This window comes from Palaemon carinicauda, chromosome 25 (genome assembly GCF_036898095.1).
Source record: "Palaemon carinicauda isolate YSFRI2023 chromosome 25, ASM3689809v2, whole genome shotgun sequence".
Classification (NCBI taxonomy): Eukaryota; Metazoa; Arthropoda; class Malacostraca; order Decapoda; family Palaemonidae; genus Palaemon; species Palaemon carinicauda.
The window spans coordinates 103,897,707-103,912,706 of record NC_090749.1 but is presented as its reverse complement, the minus strand read 5'-3'; the positions used below and the strand labels follow the sequence as shown (position 1 = coordinate 103,912,706).

General features: G+C 39.1%; 1 protein-coding gene and 1 pseudogene across 1 annotated transcript in view; one reads left to right on the top strand and one right to left on the bottom strand.

Annotated features, from left to right (window-relative positions):
* LOC137618783 (organic cation transporter protein-like) overlaps positions 1-8,218 on the top strand; it is a 15,416-nt pseudogene extending 7,198 nt beyond the window's left edge.
* A 613-nt stretch (positions 8,219-8,831) lies between these two features.
* The window catches only part of LOC137618782 (2-aminoethylphosphonate--pyruvate transaminase-like), a 6,248-nt gene continuing 79 nt past the window's right edge, over positions 8,832-15,000 (bottom strand). Inside the window, exons 2-10 of the mRNA XM_068348976.1 lie at positions 14,472-14,549; positions 13,022-13,161; positions 12,783-12,881; positions 12,093-12,209; positions 11,416-11,539; positions 10,985-11,149; positions 10,594-10,753; positions 10,294-10,454; positions 8,832-9,376 (exon numbers count right to left, since the gene is read on the bottom strand). Of these exons, the coding sequence (XP_068205077.1) occupies positions 9,225-9,376; positions 10,294-10,454; positions 10,594-10,753; positions 10,985-11,149; positions 11,416-11,539; positions 12,093-12,209; positions 12,783-12,881; positions 13,022-13,161; positions 14,472-14,549 (1,196 nt within the window). The 3' untranslated portion in view covers positions 8,832-9,224. The remainder of the gene's footprint in view (positions 9,377-10,293; positions 10,455-10,593; positions 10,754-10,984; positions 11,150-11,415; positions 11,540-12,092; positions 12,210-12,782; positions 12,882-13,021; positions 13,162-14,471; positions 14,550-15,000) is intronic.

Here is a 15,000-nt window from a genome sequence, read left to right as displayed (position 1 = left end):
TGGAACCTGCACCTGGTCCAAGTTATACCCAAACATATATTAGCAACAAAAGCATCTACAGTAATGTTTCTCTCTTCGCAGGAATCCGATGAACGCCAAGCATACATCTGCCACCAATATGACCTCAACGCGAGTTACGCTTGGTCGAATCTTACGTCTCTCGGGCAAGTACCCCGCCCCCCGACAGATGCCTGCGTCAACGGATGGAATTACGACAACGAACGCATGTTCTCTACGTACACCTCTGAGGTAAACTGTAAGCGAAGGGCGTAGACACTTCTTTTATCTTTCTTCGTTATGATAAATAGGTAAATGGTAAATATGTGAGCATTCGTGTACTCGACCCGTCTACATATTTAGATCGATATGCACATATTCAACCCTTCCCACCCCTTCCCCCCTTTCCTAAAGGCAAACCTCCCGAAGAACACGGAGAGACTGAGTAGTTATACGTCTTGCAATGCCACTTTGCATGACCGGAAGGAAATATATATATATAATATATATATATATATATATATATCTATATATATATATATATAATATATATATATATATATATAATATATATATATATACATATATATAAATATATATATATATATATATATATATATATATATAATATGTTATGTATATATATATATATATATGTATGTATATATATGAATATATATATATATATATATATATATATATATATATATATATATATATATATATATATATATATATATATAATGTATATATATATATATATATATATATATATATATATATATGTATATATATATGTATGTATATATATAAATATATATATATATATATATATATATATATATATATTATATATATATATATATATATATATTATATATATATATATATAAGAATTTAATTTAACATTAGATCCACAAAAACGAAAAAATTGGGGCCATGATTATTATTATTATTATTATTATTATTATTATTATTATTATTATTATTATTATTATTATTATTAGCAAACCTGTAACCCTAGTTGGGAAAAGCAGGATGCTACAAGCCCCCAAGGACTCCAACAGGGAACAATAGCCCAGTGAGGAAAGGAAAGAAGGAAATGGATAAAATACAAGAGAAGCGAAAAATCATACTAAATATTTTAAGATCAGTGAAAATATATCTATCCTATATTAGACTATGGAGTGAGACTTAAATCAGTCTGTTCGACATAAAGTCATTCTCCACAAGTTAGGAATTTAAAATTCCATGGGTAATAGGATATTTTAATCCTTGAAGGATTAAACTTTTTTTGTTATTCTTCTTCATGCTCTCTGCTTCTTAAGGCTTAAGCTGTGTGTCTGTTTGTATGTTACTTACTGGATAGTGGTTATGTATATGATTCTGTTCTGTTTTTCTTTCGTTGTATGTATAAGTGTGTATACATTATATACATATGTATACTTATGCATAGCACACATACACCCAAGTATATTAATACATAGCAACGCATTGTTTACCCAATTTACCCCCCCCCCCCCCTTCCCCCCCCCCCAACCCCCCACACACACGACAAACTTCAACATCATTCTTGTTTGGCCTTCAAACCTTAGACAAACATCTCAAGGGTCGAAACATAATGCGTTTCTGTGTAATATCATTAGTCTGCCTGATGCTCTTTTGTTCACCTCGAATTCCCCCCCCCCCTCTCTCTCTCTCTCTCTCTCTCTCTCTCTCTCTCTCTCTCTCTCTCTTGTAGAAAAAGTTACAAGGAAAATATCTCTCTCTCTCTCTCTCTCTCTCTCTCTCTCTCTCTCCTCTCTCTCTCTCTCTCTCTCCTCTCTCTCTTGTAGAAAAAGTTACAAGGAAAATTATCTCTCTCCTCTCTCTCTCTCTCTCTCTCTCTCCTCTCTCTCTCTCTCTCCTCTCTCTCTCTCTCTCTCTCTCTCTCTCTCTCCTCTCTCTCTCTCGTTGAAAAGAAACAACGAAGACCACATGCATATGTCAAACGAAATATACTCTTAATATTTTCTTATTATAATCATTATTTCCTTAGATAAACAAGGAAATATCAAAACCCCAGCTTAGCAAAGGTACGTTAACAAGTTTGTAACTTACATACAAACAAGTTTCATTAAAACTACTTGGCTTTCCCAAGTTTTTGCAGTTTTTTCCTTCCTCTCCGCAGCAAGACTTCGTCTGCGAGGACGCCTGGCGGCCCTACCCTGGTGGCGACGCTCTTCTGGGTGGGGAACACCATCGGGTCGTGGGTCTTCGGCTTCATTTCGGACATGTGAGTACAGCGATGCGTCCTGCACTCTACGTACGATGGATTGCAAAGTGCTAGATTTTCAATGTTTTGGTTAGTACCACCCTCCGCACCCTACTTAGGGATTGTCGCTCTCACTTTCTACGCTCTTCCGCAAACTAGGTAGGGTGGATTGCAGAGTGCTAGTCTTTTCTATAGTTTGGTTAGTTCTGCCTTCAGCACCCTACATAGGGTGGATTGCAAAGTGGTAGATTTTCAATGTTTTGGTTAGTACTGCCTTCCGCACCCTACATAGGGTGGATTGCAGAGTGCTAGTCTTTTCTATGGTTTGGTTAGTTCTGCCTTCAGCACCCTACATAGGGTGGATTGCAAAGTGGTAGATTTTCAATGTTTTGGTTAGTACTCGCCTTCCGCACCCTACATAGGGTGGATTGCAGAGTGCTAGTCTTTTCTATGGTTTGGTTAGTTCTGCCTTCAGCACCCTACATAGGGTGGATTGCAGAGTGCTAGACTTTTCTATAGTTGGATTAGTACTGCCTTCCGCAACCTACGTAGGGTGGATTGCAAAGTGCTAGTCTTTTCTATGGTTTGGTTAGTACCTGCCCTCCACACCCTATGTATGGTGGATTGCAGAGAGTTAGCCTTTTCTGTGGTTTAGACATATTGTTGGATGTAGGGGCCAGTTAGCTGAAGAGAATTGGATTGCAAAGTGCTAGTCTTTTCTATGGTTTGGTTAGTACTGCCTTCCGTACTCTACGTAGGGTGGATTGCAGAGAGTTAGTCTTTTCTGTGGTTTAGACATATTGTTGGATGCAGGGGGCAGTTTGCTGAAGAGAAAATTAGTTTGAAAGTTGAGGAGATTGATTGGTAGAAAGTGTGGTTTGATGGTGTAAAAGAGGTATTAGAATGAAAGGGTATTCAAGAAAGGCAAAAACGTGCTGCACAAGAAAGAGATTCTTCTTGTTTTTAAGTTCAGGAAAGGGTCATCCTTGAGGAGTTACCTGGTTTGGTTATAATCCTTTGTTTTGTTTCTTCCATCATCAGTTGATCATTTGATAACTTTTGGGATTATTACAAGCTACTTGAATATCATTGGAACTGTATGTGTGGCTTGCAACCTCACACCCAAACGGACGTGAAATGCAGAAGATAAATAAATTCAAATATAACCGTTCTCTCCCGCAGGTACGGCAGACGGCCCACGCTACTCCTGTGCCATCTGGTGTACGGCATAGCCGGTGTTTCCTCCGTCTTTGTCAGCAACTTCTATGGCTTTCTGTTCCTGAGGGCAATGGTCGGTTTCGCCCATCACACAGTCACTCATCTGCCCTTCGTTCTGGGTAAGTGGAGTCTATATTTACCCTATTTTTGATGATAATGAAGAAAATACATCTTAAAAATGTGTGATCCATTATCAAATTAAATATACAATCATTTCAGTGGTGGAGTATTGTGGGCTCAAGAGTAGGACAGTTCCCCTTCTAACCGTAATGGCCACCTACACGCTGGGATCGATTCTGACGCCGTTGCTAGCGTGGCTCCTCTGGGACTGGAGGCAGCTGGCCCTTATCACGTCCATCCCAGCCCTTCTGTTCCTCATCCTCTATAGGTAAGCACTTCATTCCAGGCTCCCTGAAGGAGCCCGCTTGTCACCTGTGCTAATAATCTGACACCAGATTAGTTAGACCTTCTGGTTTTTCGGTAAATCATATGAGGCAAGGTTGTAGCACAATGCTATTTATTCTTGATCCATTTACGATTGTGTCTAGGTGCTAAAATAAAGTTTTTTAAGATGTCAGGGAAATAAATTGTTTATGAATAGAAATGAGGATTTACAGGTAAAATTTGCAAAAGATCGTTTGATACACGAAACATTTACAAACCGAGATTAACTTTGGAATTAATTTTGATATAGATTTTAATTGAGAATTCTGTACAATGATTTACAATAAGGACACTTAAGACAATGAAACTGACCTTTTACAAAAGATATGGATATCCACAAAGTAGATATGAACTATAGTCATGTTTAGATTAATTTTAGTGAATGTGTTAATTTATTATCAACATGCTTAGCATGTCCACATAAAGAAGAGTCTACATTCTAATGGTTGAATAAGTAAGCATGAGCAGTGGAGTTAACACACCGTGACTTTTCTTCCCTCAGGTGGATTCCAGAATCATCGTCTTGGCTCATCACGCGGGGCAATAGCGACGCCGCTCGGGAGCAACTGGAAAAAGTGGCCAAGGTCAACGGGCGGGAAGTCCCATACCAGATGTTGGGTCAGCTCCTTTCGGACACTAGCGACGGCCACGTCCAAGCGTCCAGTAGCCAAGGGACGAAGGGAGAGACTGGCAGCAGCAAGGACATCCAGCTTCAAGATAAGGCGACCTCGAAGGAGGCGGCGGCAAGTCCCGCGAGGAGCTCCATCGTTGACGTCTTTCGATATCCTTATCTGAGGAGGAATGTTCTGATGGTGCTACTTGTGTGGTAAGCAGGGTTTGGAATGGTGTTATTTGTGTGGTACATCATATGAGATATGGGGAGACTGGAGTATAAAATCAGCTTAGATAACTCTCTTGGGACAATGTATATTAAAGCCCAATCTGTCTGTAGCACATAACGGCATGTTCTCAGTGTTATAAAATTGTAGCTTAAAGGACAAGCTTCCCGTTGCAGCAATCTAAGTACGTTGGTTTATTTTATTCAACATGATAAGGCCTACCGTACAATCAAATTTACTCTTGTATTTATAACAACATTTTGTATTTCTTCTTTGCCACAGGGAACAAAGAAAGTCAAAAGCTGACTGGAATTGTAATTCTGGTCTTCTTTGCAAAAGAAAATATTACTTCAGGATTGTCATTTAGATATCAATACCCAAACATTTTACATTGTCTAATGTATCATTGATTAAGACGGAAATATTCGTTGTTACTAATACGTAGGCTAGAGTTACTGAAGATAGCCTCAGGATTATTCAGAGTAGAAATTTTATTACATTTTGAGTTTTCAAACCCTTAGGCAATGGTGTTGTGGGCTGCCAGTACCAAATGGGAGGTCCCTGTGGTATTGATAAAACCCAATTATATCTTTTAAGAAGTTGAATGACAATAAGTCCTTGGGATCTTGCGCACTTCCTTTCAAAAGTCATTCATCTAAAAGAACTCTTGAGTATCCTCTTCTTCAATTCCTTTTGGCAGGATGTTGTCCTGCATGTGCTACTACGGCCACTGTCAGAACACAGCCAACTTGGGGAGCAACCTCTTCCTCAGTTACCTGCTCGGAGCTGTCGTCGAAATACCCTCCTGGTCGGCTCCTTGGCTGATCAGTCGCTTCGGGAGGAAGAAGCCCCTGATCTTCGCCTTCCTGATTGCTGGCATATCCAGCCTTCTCTACTCTGTGGTACCTCAAGGCAAGTTTTTGCTATATTCATCTCTTAAGGAAGATTGAATGAGACAGGGACAATTTTCTCTTTTGAGGACAGCCTAGAATTTGCCATTTATATCTACTTAAGTGATACTTTCATCTGTATATTTTTATATTCTATAGATTTAGCAAACTCATGTCCCAGGTATAGTAGATTCGTGTATTAAGAGTTGAGAAATCAGTATATAATTCTATCTAACTAGGAGGTTTATTCTCTATCTGGTGATAATGTTTTGACTATATTGTATATTCTTACCTCATGTATCATAGTTAATCCAAATTGTTATCTAAAATCCATTTATCCGTAATAACATTTTCCCCTCCCGCAGACGTGACCTGGATAGTCCTGACTACGGCCCTTCTTGGCAGGGCCAGCATTACGGGTGCCTATTACATTACTCTCCAGTACGGACCGGAAGTCTTCCCCACGGTGGTGCGAGGGCAAGGCGTCGCCCTGTCTGAGACTTTGGGCGGTGTGGCCATCTTCTTATCTCCAGCTATTGTTTTTCTGGTAAGTTATGTCTCCTTTACCCATCACCTTTTTGCCATCTCTCTATATATACAGTACATATACACATATGTATGTATATATTTATGTGTTTCTATTTTCAAGTTTATACCAAGAATGACTATTCATAACCACAATGAAAGTTCAATCGATAAGAGCGAATAGAAAAGACGGGTGTCGGGAAACGCAATTGTCGAACGGAAAACATCGTACTTTGAAAGTTACAAGATAGACGGATAGTAGAGGGTTGTAAAATCAAAAACAATAATAGACTGACATTGATATGATCATGAACATAGTATAAGGAAACCCAATGTATGAATTTCACTTTCCAATTAATTCTTGTTTTGTTTATTCTCTTTTGAAGGGTGAATCCCACAGAACGGCTCCTTTGCTGGTCTTTGGTGGTTTGTCTGTCTTAGCTGGGAGTGCAACTCTCTTGCTTCCAGAGACTGGAGGGGTGGTCCTACCTCAAACACTGGCCCAGGCAGAGCTCTTCTCTAAAACCACCCAGTTTACAATGCCTTGTTGGTAAGAAAACTAAGAAAATAATGGTTTTATACATTGCTTTCATTTACATTCAAATCATCCAGCACACTCACATTTTCTTCTTTAAATCTACCAGGTAGGGATTAGTTTCCCCAAGAAATATTACCTTTTACTTTCAATCTCAATAAGTTATGGACAATTTTCCTCATCTTCCACATTCAGATCATCTAGCACTATCACCCTCTCATTTTTTGTAACATTTTTGCATTCAAATCACCTGGCATGACCATCCTTTCCCTCTATACCCTTTCAGGTAGAGATCTCGTATCAATTCCTTGTAAGTGAGGAGATTTTAGACAACTATTTATTTCACTTAATTGCATTCAGATCAACTAGCAGTCAAATATCCTCTTCATCTCAACCAAATCTGCTGGAAACTTTCTTTAACTATTGTTTATCGCTTACCTTTGCATTCAAATCACCCAGCAGAAAACCTCTTCTTAAATCTCAGAATCTAAAGCCAGGTACAGATTGAGACTTGCTATAAATCATGTTTCTTTACTCACTGGGGGCAATTATTCGTCTCATACATTTGCCTTCATATCAACCAGCACGGCCATCCTTTAGATTTTTGCAATATTTTCTCTACAGATTTCTCTTTTATCTATTTCCCTGTCATTTCTATTTATGTCCTGGTGGTTAAGAAATTAATGATACACTTTTTAACCTTTTTATGGATATAACCATTTTAATTGCTCTGTTATACATTTGATGCCTCAGGAATCATTTCTCCGAGTTCCCTATTCCGTTTATTTCTTCATGCAATAACAGACAATTTTATTTCCAGCACAAATGCAAATTCGGAATCCAAAACCCCCGACGGGAGGAGAGACAACGCCGATGACATCGAATAACGAGGAATGCTACGTCGCACGCTGAAGCGCACTGGTTCAAAATCCACGATACTCAGATTGGATTTCACTGTCTTGAAACTTTTACACTTTATACTTTAATAATATTATACGTGTTAACATACATCCTTGTTAGTAATCTAAGCGTCCTTTATGATTAACAATGAATGGAGGGACCATTATACAGGTAAGTAATATTAGTCTAGTTTCTTTACTTATTAATTTAGAAAAACCAAATGGGGCTGGTGATTAGTGAAACTTGCGAAGAATTCGAGTACTAATTTCTGCTATATATTCATATGTACATTTGATACACACGTGTAGACATATACTTTCCCCTGAAGGATTTACAAATCATGCAAATCAAAGAGAAATAGATAGGGAGATAACAGTTGAAGGTCAGTATAGTCGAAAGTATGGATCAGAGTGGTCTGAACATGCAGAGAAAATGGAGTATGAGAGGCCTAGAAACTGAAATAAAACTTTTTTTTTTAAGTTTTTACTACAAATGAAAGAGTTATTTTTATGGTTGGTTATTACTCTTATCATTATCTTTGTTATCAATATAAGAAATTTAAAATTTGTTGAAGAAAATGGACTTTTGTAAACAATAAAAGATATTTTTACAGCAATTGTCTATAACTGTGCGTAACAATACTGAAACGGCCTTCATCGAACCAGAAACTGCGTATTACAAGCGTATGCGATCCGTCAAAAATTACGCCTAAATATTCCAATAGATATGCATGCATGCATACCCCCCCTCTCAGCAGGGTATGATTACTCCCTCTCTCCATACCCAAGGGATGCGGAGAGCTAGGTGTGACCAGAAAGAATTATATATATATATATATATATATATATATATATATATATATATATATATATATATAGCCAGACACTTTCTCTTAATTATATAGGGAAGATAGTTATCAAACATTGGTAGAATAGCTGACTACCAGTGAACGCGAGATGACATTTCCGGCATAAACACATCTTAGCGGACCATTATTCAAGGCAATTGGTTACAACAAGCCTCAAGAAGTTAATGTTGATCTCGATTTGGTGATTACCTACAAAGATCAGAGTCTTTTGGCGTATAAGTTCCTTGAACCTTTGAAAGGAAGAAGAAACATTTATGGACAAAGATAATATTGATAATGACAAATGCAACCCCGTCCATTTGTTTATTGTCGGATAAACTGTTATTTCTTCTAAAGGTAAGTCACAATGAATTTCCAGAAGTCAATAGTAGAATATTTATTATAATAAATATTTTAGGTATATGTTGCTTCAAGCCATCTTTAGTAAACAGTTTGTAAGTTATGATGCGCGAGTTGAAATGTAGTGTCGGTGTGACTTCTCTCAGTCCTTGCTTCTAAAAGGCCGGCTCTTATTTATCCCCGAAGAAAGCTGCGAATGAGTCCACACACTTTCTTTAGCATACAATCGACTCGTTAGAAACCTCTCGCATATCCTCAGCTCGGCGACTAGTAGGATTCCATCGACTTCTGATGATTAGAACTTTTCCGCTGAAGAATCGAAAGGCTCCTGAAGACCGAGGATCTATATGACTTGAACTTCTCTTCTGGAGCTGGAGTAATGAGAGGCTTCTGAAGAAGTAGAAAACTATTGTACTCAAGCGCTCAGTGGCACAGGGAGTCCCATCTCCTGCAGGACCTTCTTGATGCATGCGAGGAGGTGCTCCATGTCCTCAGGGAAGAGGTATCCTATGTTGCCAATTCGGAAGCAGTCTGCCTTGGTCACTTTCCCCGGGTAAATGACTTGATCTGTATGTCGGAAACCCAGAATGGAAGAATGTTAGAATTTCTAAGTATTGAACACTCGCACGTTTTTATAGAAACACGGGTATGTTTTGATTAGAGAAGTTATTTCCCTGCAAGGGTAGTTGTAAAGAAAGATATAATGTAAGTCACTAGCGAATTCATCGTTAAAGTGACTGAGCAAATATCGCTGTCTTCCTACAACTATGCAAAAGGCTTGTCGGATGCCCGCTGAACCCTCGAATATAAACTGTTCTTGAGCTAACTAGTCATTTTATGAGGATCACTTCTCCCATTCTGCCCTCATTCATGACACTTGCTCCCAAATACCCATATGAATCGACTACATCCGTCCATACCCTAAAAACTTTGGATACGCGTCAAACTTGCTTATAAATGGTGAAAAGGTTCCTACTGAAATAGTCAAATCTTCACTGATGTTCAACGAAAGTTATTCCATTCATGATAGTCATCAAATGGCTGTTTTTGAAATATCCTACTAGGAGATAATATGGTAAGACATATTCCACCTAAGGCTTGAAAAGCATAGGTAATCTGAGGCTAGGTTAGCCTATGGATTCATAAGGTGTTTTTAGAATGAGGTTATTTTGTCTTTCTTGAAAGTTAGATAGATTGAATAGGTTTCTCTCTCTCTCTCTCTCTCTCTCTCTCTCTCTCTCTCTCTCTCTCTCTCTCTCTCTCTCTCTCTCTCATCCCAATCTCCTTTTGTCTATCTCTTAATCTTTTGACAAAATATAACTAAAATATTCCCTTAACCACCTATAGAGATAAGGCCCCCTTTCGTTCATGCTATACCATCCTTTTTAAACCTTTTCACCACACTCTTTAGCTTTTCCTCATCGTTCAACTCACACACCTCATGATCCCTCTCTTATGCCACAAATTCAACATCTATATCTCACCTAATTCAGAGAGTTTTGAGTAAAATGTTGGAAAGCAGAACTTAGGATGTTTAGGGAAGAAGTAGGAGGTGATGATGTAACCTTCGTGTGAGTCATCTAGTAGCTCGCGGAAACCAAGGTTCCTCATGCCATCCTTGAGGATTCTGCGATTGGTTTGGTATCTGGAACATAAATAATGCATTAACATCCTCCTGCACAACTAAGGATGCCTTCAAATCTCACAGGAAATCTAGCTATATGAAGCAAAGTTTGGCACTGTGCCTCTGCTAAGCCGCTTGTGCGGAGAAGCGATGTTTTTACCTCTTGGCTCGCCCTTCGAGTCCTCCGTCCTTCTGGAACTCCTGCAGCGCTCGCTGGAAGGCCAGCATGGTGTGGGTCGGGGGCGTGAACCTGAACTGGCCGGTGGCTTCTAGGTTAAGATACTGGTCTACTAAATCCAGGCTGTATACTCGACAGTTTCCTACATAATTGTTATTATTATTATTTTTATTATTATTATTATTATTATCATTATTATTATTATTTTCATTATATTTGCTCTTCAATGAGTTAGCAGTAAGAACCTGTACAGTCAAAGTTTAAACAGACGAAATGGAACGAGCGAAAATAAATGACTTCGTACAATACAAGTATCATACAACCTTGAACGAACGAAAAGAAATGACTTCGTACAATACAAGTATTATACAACCTTTGCAAGAGATGAGGTGCTTTGTCCTACATATGGCATAAGCAAAGCCCGGAACTCCCTCCAGGCACTTATTGGCAGACGACACCAGGTAGTCAATGTGGCTGGCTCTCACGTCGATGGGCATGGCACCGAAGCTACTCATGGCATCTACTAGGTAGGCAGCATCTGGGAAAAGTCGTGTAGGTACATATACTCACATACATTGTCTAGAGGGTTGACTAAGAAGTGGCAAATATGGCTGCCTATATTGACTCCGCAAAGACAAGCACAGTATATATATATATATGTATATTTATCAAAAATAAAATTTAAAAGTTGAAATAACTTTGCTTGCAGAAATGTTCATATTCCTTTTTCTGAGAGGGAGATAGAACTATTTGCAATTGAAAATAAGACAAAATGTTTTTAGACAAAAACTACCAAATGCTTACTTGGCTGGAACTTCCTAACGAGCTGCCCAATTTCTCGTATGGGGTTGACAACACCAGAGGACGTCTCGCTGTGCACGACGGCCACTGTGGTGAATCTCTCGCTTCCTTTCAAAAGAGACTCCACCTGTCATTAGATCATTGAGCTTATTAACAACTGGAGTCATTCAACGATCAGTCAGTTTACAGTAAACTTTCAACTATCAGTCATTTTACAGTAAACTTTCAACTATCAGTCATTTTGCAGGGAGTGTTCAATCATCAAAAGGTCAGACCAAGGATTCCCATAATCCATGTTCAAGTAATTACTCTAATTTCTTGTTTTTCCCTCATATATCTTAAACCCTCAGAGTAGAGGTACCTTTACGGCACCTTACAAAAGCATTTCTTTAAGGTTTCTGTCATTCCATCGGACCGTGGCTAAACAAGATTTTCTGCAACCTACTTTATCTCTGGGCAAGAAGACCTCTTCAGCCCCAAAGCCTGGTCATATGACCCAAATGCTATAAATCCAATATAAGTCATAATGTGTAAGCAGTGCTGTAGGGCCACTAGAGTTCTAACTATCCTTTGTCTACCTCTATTATGCAATTCTAAGAAATAGTGGCCAAGTATCATTCCCCTTATAAATAAGCATAAGTACTTGAAGTAGTAACGATAGCACCAAATCATTTACGTACAACTGAGAGATTGACTTTCTCGTCTTCCGGGAACTCCTGGAAGTGCGCGTCAATCCCCGCCCAGGAGCAGAAGTTCCTCATTCGACGGCCATACGCACCGTTGGATAAGATCAACACCTGGAATAAAAGCAGTGATAAGAATCAGCTACTCGCTTATCCTGAATTATTTGGCAGAGGATAAATACTAGTAAGGTTGAATGAGAGTTTGAGCCCGTTTAAGCTCGATAGTTTTTCTTAGTGTCTGCAACCTCATTTTATTTGTAGGCTATGGATGGGGAGCTTATAGATCTACCTGCTGACCCATCAGCAGCCATTGCCTGGCCATCCTTGAGGCTAGCTTGATGGAAAGGGGCTTTGGGTGCTGACCATTTCTAGAGTCTCTAGGATATTGTTCTATCTTTTACGTCTACCATTTATGGCTGACCTAAAAGCATTTAGTAATTGAAAGAAGAAAAGGCGAGGCCAGAAAGTCAAAACCATATCTAATAGGTGAAATATTAGAGAGTGATCGCTGCCTTTAATGACATCCATTTCTGGTGGCGGCCTGAGTTTCACCCCACCGTCACGTTACTAAATCTTTTCTGTTAGAGCAGTAACCCAAAGCACTAACTGTATGCTTTTATCCCTATGGAGCCAAACCACATATATCTGATCTATTTATTATTCTGTTAATACTTCTATCAAGCTCACCTTGGCCCCTTCGCGAGGAGAAGTTGTGTTGATGACGGCTTCGACGGAGTACGTGCCTGAGCCTTGCAGGGGGACGGCAGTGAACTCCTCAGGGCTCACCTGGATTAAAAGAACAATTTAGATGAACAGATGAGTTATGATTTATCTAAACTCGCCTTATCATTTTTAAAGAAATCCTTCTAGTATACACCCAGACAAAAACATCAGAGCTTTTGAATGAACTAACTAATAAGACCAACCTGGGCCACTTCAAGGAGCGTCTTCCTGATGTATTTGACGCAGTCCAAAAAATTGACATCTCTGGACCCGACGTCATACAGCATAGCTTCCTTGACAGAGCGTGAGCAGCACAGGGGCCCTGGTGTGAAGAGCTTCTTCTCTGGAAAAGGCAGAAGGAATCGTAGCTCATAAAATTAGACAAACGAAAATTATAATATCGATGATGGCACAAAAGCATTGCCTCATTCTGAGGTTCCGATGATGCTAAAGTTCATACGAGCTATATAGAATATCTATTCTGTTTTCTGTTGTGATTTTCAGTTTCTGTCTATGTTTATTCCTTTGTTAGTTGAGCTGCGAAACGTTAACACAAGTGCGTTGACGCGTGATGTCATTTCTCACTGTAAAAAAGTTTGCAAGATATTAGCCTGACAAAGATTTTGTCACAGCCAGGGACACCAGATGGTTGATAAGCATTAGCAATCAAAGAATTCTGGTTAATGTATTCGTTATTAATTCGTCCTATAAAAAGTATATTCAGAGAGGCTGAACTTGTAACATATGAAGACATATCTGACGTTTGTGATGCATCAAATTTTGTATTTTCTATGTCTGTTTACAAACACCTGCATTCATTTATGTTTACCATTAGTAAACAGATTGTTTTGGTAGAGTTTGTATGACAAATAGATGACACTTACATCCAAGGAATATTCTAACCTTCGACAAAAACATCAGATGAGGGGAATTATGTTTTTACCTAAGAGTGTCTTCATACGCTTAAACAAATTGTATCAAGAATGCATAAACCCTTCTGCGAGATCGCTGAAATAAAAAAAAAAAATTATCCAGGACCAGGGTTTGGGAACGACGTTTGCTTTGCGGCGCCTCCAATGGGCTTCGGACTCCTGCCACGGTCGTCATGATACTCTCATTCCATTCCTTCCATCCCATCAAATTTAAAGTTATGCTAGAGCCATCACCTGGATACATTTTAACAAACTCTGGAAGGGTATGTCCTGGGATGGAATAAGAGGCAATCACAGCGAGCTCGACTGAGGTAAGTATTGCCACCTTATGACGTCATCGCCTTCCACGTACTTCCAGATCCCTTTATATCACATCCCTTAAATGGTTTTAGTTCCGACGTAAATCACCTCGCTCGCGCTTAATCCTAGTCTCGTTGCTCCTCTGTACTGGCAAGTGGTACGTTGACGCATAGGTTGTTATTATAGGTTAGCAATACTTGTCTCTACTGAAAGAGTTCACGCTGTGATTGGCTCTGCTTCCGCGAAGTTGCTCTGCGATTGGCCAGAATTTCGTCCTGGGACGCACCCTCCCAAACTTCGCCAATACGCCGCCCGGGTACACGCAAATGTTATACCCTTAATTGGGACATGTTAATGGCAATGTCTAACATATTTTTTAATTAATTGGGAAATGGATAAGGGATTATTCTCCAGCACTCACCTTTAGGGGCAGCCATCACAACCGTCTGAATAATACCTTCCCGGATCTCTGGAAACAGGTTCAGAACGCGATCGGAAACTGAAAAAAAAGGAAAATATAGATTTTTCTTATTAGATTAGATTTTGAACAATGAATAGATGTATAGAATGAAGAATACACAAAACAATTATGCCATGTTACAGAGTTTTAAAATCCAAGAAGTTGCATAAAAACCCCAATCTAGTACCAGGGAGGATCAGGCATTGGCTGGTGATGCCTCTTCAGGTATACATATGAGCTTATTAGATATACCATCTGTAACTTTCATGGACGGTAAGATTACGGTTACCAATGAAATCAACCAAGCCTTGAGCACTGCTTGAAGTCAAGACTAGTGCGTTGATAGTCTTTTAAAACTGGCCTATGTAGGTAGACAACATTTAAGTGCTTATTAAATATACCATCTATAACATTTATGGATAGCAAGATCCTGGTTACCAATGAAATCAACCAAGCCTTGAGCAGGTTAAACAAAGAAAGGGATTTGGAT